Source organism: Ovis aries, chromosome 15 (assembly GCF_016772045.2).
Source record: "Ovis aries strain OAR_USU_Benz2616 breed Rambouillet chromosome 15, ARS-UI_Ramb_v3.0, whole genome shotgun sequence".
Taxonomy (NCBI): domain Eukaryota; kingdom Metazoa; phylum Chordata; class Mammalia; order Artiodactyla; family Bovidae; genus Ovis; species Ovis aries.
The window spans coordinates 49,432,210-49,437,806 of record NC_056068.1 but is presented as its reverse complement, the minus strand read 5'-3'; the positions used below and the strand labels follow the sequence as shown (position 1 = coordinate 49,437,806).

Genomic DNA, 5,597 nt, shown 5'->3' with positions numbered 1-5,597 from the left:
TTCTCCAATGCGAGAAGGTGAAGTCTCTCAGTCGTGTCTGACCCTCAGTGACCCTATGGACCGCAGCTTACCAGGCTCCTCCATCCACGGGATTTTCCAGGCAAGAGTACTGGAGTAGGATGCCGTTCCCTTCTCTGAAAATACACCCTAGCCAGCTACAAAATGGGACAGAGCTCTGAATTACCCAGTGTTAGCTGTTCACAGCAGGTGCTGTCAAATACCAAGTGAGCACCTACAAGGAGGTCTCTCAGGGTTAGATTCCATAGTGCGATAGGGAATAATCCCACCCAAATCAATACCCCATCACAGACAGAGCTAAATGACTAAGAGAAAAAATATCACATGCAGAGCCAGTACATATGAACTCTGATACTTATCAGAGGCATCTCAACAAGCAAGTGGCTTATTTCCTTGATCACAAAGTCAAAAGCAGCATCAGCCAAGGATGTCAATGGCCCCAAGCATATGGGACTGTTCATGAGACAAAGGTCCCATCTTCTGTACAAAACCTGAGAGCCGCCACTAGTCAGTGCCAATGTGCCATGGGCAAATGCCCACTGAGGATGGTAGTGCCTTTGTCATCACCAAAATTGTTGCCAAACCAGTTTCACTCACCTGACACACAGCAAAGCTAATCTGCTGACGCAGGGTTGTGATGAAGAAAATCACAGTGTTTATTTGTAGAACACTGAGCAAGGAGAATAACCAGCTAATGCTCAAAGACCCCAATCTTTCCAATGGCTTTCAGGAAAGGGGTTTTAAAGACTGAAAGTAAAGTAAAGGGTCTTAAGTTCATGATCAGCTTATGGGTTCTTTTGATTGGTTGCGTCATAAGCAAAAAATATTCATGTTGTTTTGGTCATCACTCTTCTTGCTCCAGATTGACCGGGTCTCTGTGGCCCTGGTCAGCAGTTTCTATCTGGTGGGGTCCTGGTTTCTGTAAACATGGCTCAAGTGTGTGACTGTTCTTTTTTTCCTGCATTTCCTCACTTCTCTAGTAACGAGTCAAGTTTGCTCTTTGGAATTCAGAGGGTCTAGGAGACTAATGGGCTTCTCAGATAGTGCTAATGGTACAGAATCTGCCTGCCAGTGCAGAAGATTTAAGAGATGAGGGTTCGATCCCTGGGTGGGGAAGATCCCATGCAGGAGGCAACCTCCAGGCTGCATGGCAACCCGCTCCAGTATCCTTGCCTGGAGAATCCCATGGACAGAGGAGCCTGGCAGGCTACAGTCCATAGGGTTGCAAAAGAGTTGGACACAACTGAGCAACTAACACACAGGAGACTAAAGGTTTTTTTTTTTTTTTTTTTTAAATTAAAAACAAAAACAAGCAAGGAAAACAGAAAACCCTTGGGATGTCCCCACAGGGTCCTGATTGACTTCAAATTTGTGCCTTGATTAATCTGACAAATAATTGTCCCTTGCATTTCCTGGTCAGATTTCATTATAATCTTTGTCTTCCAACAATTTAAGTTTTTCAAACTGGGGTAAATTTGCTTGGGGCCCTTTAGTGTTAGGGGACAAGTAGAGGAGAGGGTTCCATTGCTCTATTCCAATTTCTGATAGTGCTGCATCAGCACCTTTGTTTTAACTCCATCATTGCCCATTTTATTCTGTTTCTCAACCATGTAAACTGTCACTCTGCAAGAGTTCCTTGACACTCCCTTTTATTTTTCCCCATTTTCTAGATTACTTCAATGTTTTGGTATGAATCAGACCCATACAGGGGAGCTGAGAGAACAAATCTGATAAGGTTTCTCAAACCATTAATTTTGTAGTCATTGGGCTTCCCTGGTGGCTCAGAGGTTAAAGCGCCTGCCTCCAATGCGGGAGACCCGGGTTCGATCCCTGGGTTGGGAAGATCCCCTGGAGAAGGAAATGGTAACCCACTCCAGTATTCTTGCCTGGAAAATCCCATGGATGTAGAAGCCTGGTAGGCTACAGTCCATGGGGTCGCAAAGAGTCGGACACGACTGAGCAAGCTTCTTTCTTTTTGAAAGTTACACAAGGGATTTTCTCGGTGGCTCAGCAGTGAAGAATCCACCTGCAATGCAGGGGAAGCAGGAGACGCAGGTTTGATTTCTGGGTCAGGAAAATCCCCTGGAGGGGGGAGAGTGTGGCAACCCACTCTAGTATTCTTGCCTGAAGAAATCCCATGGACAGAGGAGCCTGGTGGGCTGCTGTCCATAGGATCTCTCAGAGTCGGACACAAATGAAGTGACTTACCATGAGTGTTGTCAACACAAACATGTGCTTCCACTTTGTACCACTCATATCCAAAGATACATGCCCCCAAATGGTTATTCTCACAGTGTATTTTAATGGTACTGATCCACAAAGTAACAGTTCTTTGACACTATACCTTCTGTTTAGTAGTCCCTTTGTTCCATTGTTGTTCAGTCACTGAATTCTTAAACGATGCAATACCATAATGGTGGATAAAGCATTCTATAAATCCATAAGTAAGTTCTGAAGAGGGCTTCCCTGATAGCTCAGCTGCTAAAGAATCCGCCTGCAATGCAGGAGACCTGGGTTCGATCCCTGGGTTGGGAAGATCCCCTGGAGAAGGGAATGGCTACCCACTCCAATATTCTGGCCTGAAGAATTCCATGGAGACAGGACCTTGGCAGGCTGCAGTCCATGGGGTTGCAAAGAGTCGAACATGAATGAGCAACTTTCACACAAGTTTGGAAGAAGCATTGCATACAGGGAAGGAAGAACCATATCCCGAATGTCTATTTCAATAACAAAACACTGGCTCCCCACTTGCATGATGGAAGCAGTCTAGTGTAATCAAACTATGACAGGGTAGCTGGCTCAGATCCTTGAGACCATCATTCTTCATGTGTGCCTACAATGCAATTTGTGACATGACATGGGCCTGGAAATGCTTTTTCAGAGACTATCAGGTTTTTTGGCTTTTAGAATGGAAGAAACTTATTACTGAAAAAAAGATCACAATAAAAAAGAACATGGTTGTATAACAGACCTTCGTGAAAACTGGGTATGAAATTCTTTTACAAAGAACTGACTGAAGGAGTGTTCAATTATAAGAAACCAAAGCAGAAAGATAAATAGAAGTGGTATCAATTTTAGGATATAATAGAAGAAGAAATAATGCATTTTCTTTCCTTAAATATTTGGTCTTGAACTGTCCTGAGGTGGAATGCAACAAAGAGGTCACAACTCCACCAGTCAGCTTTCCTTGGGTTATGTGATGAAACAACTCCCAAATCTAAGTGGTTTACTAAGAAACAAAAAACCAACAGAATCTTCTTTGCTCATGTTATAGGAACACTATGGGTTAGCTGTGGCTGTATTCCAGTCTGTGAGCCAGATTCACATCTGCTTCATGTATATTTTCTATCTTGGTCTAGGGTGAAAAAAAGCTCTGGGAGCATGATCATTCTTATAAGCAGAGGAGAGAAGTGAGAGTGACTGAGCCAAGTTACAGACACATTTTAACATATTTTATTATTGTGGCACATTTCAAGACCACTAAATTTCACTGGCCAAAGAAAGTCACATAGCAAAGATTTAACATTCCTGGAGTGAGAAAAATCCCCTCCCACGGTAGACGGACAAGAGAATAAATATCTGAACAATAATTCAATCTACCACAATTACATATTGTAACTTGTTTCTCTAGCTTCAGAAGTCTTAACTTCATGATGGAATGATGTTAATTACTGTTTCTACGTTTCATAGCCTAAAGATGGTATTCAACTCTTCATTCATTCAATAAATATTACAATTAGTTTTGGAGACAAAAGACATATATGCATGAAGAGTTAGTTACCTGATGATGTTTGTATAAATGGATGTCAGGAGAAGATGCCTGATAAGTGTTCAGTAAAAAGTTGGCCATTAGTATGAGTCTGAAACTGCTCAATGGGAGGAATAAGACTCATTAGACATGGAGCTGTTCAACTGTAGAGCTAATAACATTGAGTAGTAGTTGGCTAAAGAGTGGTAGAGGCTAAAGGCCACTTATCAGAAAGGATTTGGAGGCAATTTCAGTAGTACTAATTGAGGTATTGGCATATGAGTCTTAAAATTTGTGGCTCAATTCCTCAGTCTAGATGAAGAACTGACCAAAATCTCAGCTGCTTGTACCAATCTCAGCCAGTATTTCTACTGTCTTTCACCTAGATGACAGCAATGCTTTGGAAGGGTCTTTATTTTGTCCTTACACATGTGATGAGCCTACAAGAATAGGTCAGACCTCTGCTATGAATCTATAGGAACATACCTGGTTTGATCTGACTGGATTTGTGAGGAATTGGACTTACACTGGAGACCTGCCAAACTCAAATTTCCTATTGAGCTTTTTCCTCTCCATCTCAGTTCAGTATCCACTGGACTGATGGGTTCAGGACTAGTGCTTAAGAAAAAAAAGTATATATCTATACATTCTTTCTCCAGAATAGACTCAGCACATGGTCACGAATCTGCTTCGTTTTGACACCATAGATGATGGGGTTGACCATGGGTGGGAAAAGAAGATAAAAGATAGCAAGCAGTATGTGGACATGAGGGGCAGCCTGCTGAGCCACACGGTGCATCACTGAGGAGATGACCACAGGTGTGTAGGTGGACAAGATAGCACCCAGGTGGGACACACAGGTCCCAAAGGCCTTGTAGCGGGCCTCCTGAGAGGCAAGCTGTAGAACTGCCTGGAGGATGAAGATGTAAGACAAGGTAACAAAGAGCAGGTCCAACACTACTATGAACATGGCCACAGCAATGCCATAGATGTTGTTGAAGCGAGTGTCCCCACAGGCCAGCCTTACCACGGCCATGTGCTCACAGTAGCAGTGGGCAATCATTGGACCTCGGCAGTAGTGGAAGCGTCTGAGCAGAAAGGGGAGTGGAATCATCAGTGTCACAGCCCGAGTCACAGCAGCCAAGCCGATCTTGGTGATAAGTGGCCCGGTGAGGATGGTGCTGTAGTGCAGCGGCTTGCAGATGGCCACATAGCGGTCAAAGGCCATGGCCAGCAGCACTGCTGACTCCATGATGGAGAAGGAGTGGAGGAAGAACATCTGGACCAGACAGGCATAGAAGCTGATCTCTCGATCCCTGAACCAGAAGATGGCCAGCATTTTGGGAAGTGTTGTAGAAGAGAGGACAAGATCAATGATTGCCAGCATGGCCAAAAAGAGGTACATGGGCTCGTGGAGGGCTGCATCACCTCGAATAATGAGGAGAAGGGTGCAGTTGCCTAGAAGAGCCAAAGTATAGGCGAAGCAGAAGGGAATGGAGATCCAGACATGCAGATGCTCCAAACCTGGAATTCCTACCAACAAGAAGGCAGTTGGATGGGTTGAGGTAATATTAGAGGCTGCCATGGTTCCTGGAAATTCTCCTTCATCAGTTTTTACAAGGTAGCTTCTCCTATGTATAACTTCCTGGGAGCGTTAGCCTTTATTTCCATTGCTGGACCTTGAACAAAATCAGTTATTAGTCCTCATAGACATGGAGAAGCACAACCCACATTTCTACCCTCAAGGAGCTCAATCTCATTTAGTAGATAGAACATTACACATCATTAAAATGAATATCACAAGACAGTTTCATAAAAGAACAGAGAAAAG

The 5,597-nt window shown here is 43.7% G+C and overlaps 1 protein-coding gene and 1 non-coding gene across 2 annotated transcripts; one reads left to right on the top strand and one right to left on the bottom strand.

Moving 5' to 3' along the window:
* Positions 1-1,788: 1,788 nt before the first annotated feature.
* On the top strand, positions 1,789-1,860 carry TRNAW-CCA (transfer RNA tryptophan (anticodon CCA)). The gene has a single exon. It is a non-coding gene; the product is annotated as a tRNA-Trp (tRNA).
* A 2,546-nt stretch (positions 1,861-4,406) lies between these two features.
* On the bottom strand, positions 4,407-5,351 carry LOC101114136 (olfactory receptor 52K1). The gene has a single exon (XM_012095955.2). It carries the CDS (start codon positions 5,349-5,351, stop codon positions 4,407-4,409), a length of 945 nt encoding a protein of 314 aa, XP_011951345.2.
* Positions 5,352-5,597: the final 246 nt, after the last annotated feature.

What these genes read in the sequence shown, in the direction of transcription:
- LOC101114136 (XM_012095955.2), bottom strand. Translation starts at nt 5,351, where the DNA reads ATGGCAGCCTCTAATATTACCTCAACCCATCCAACTGCCTTCTTGTTG.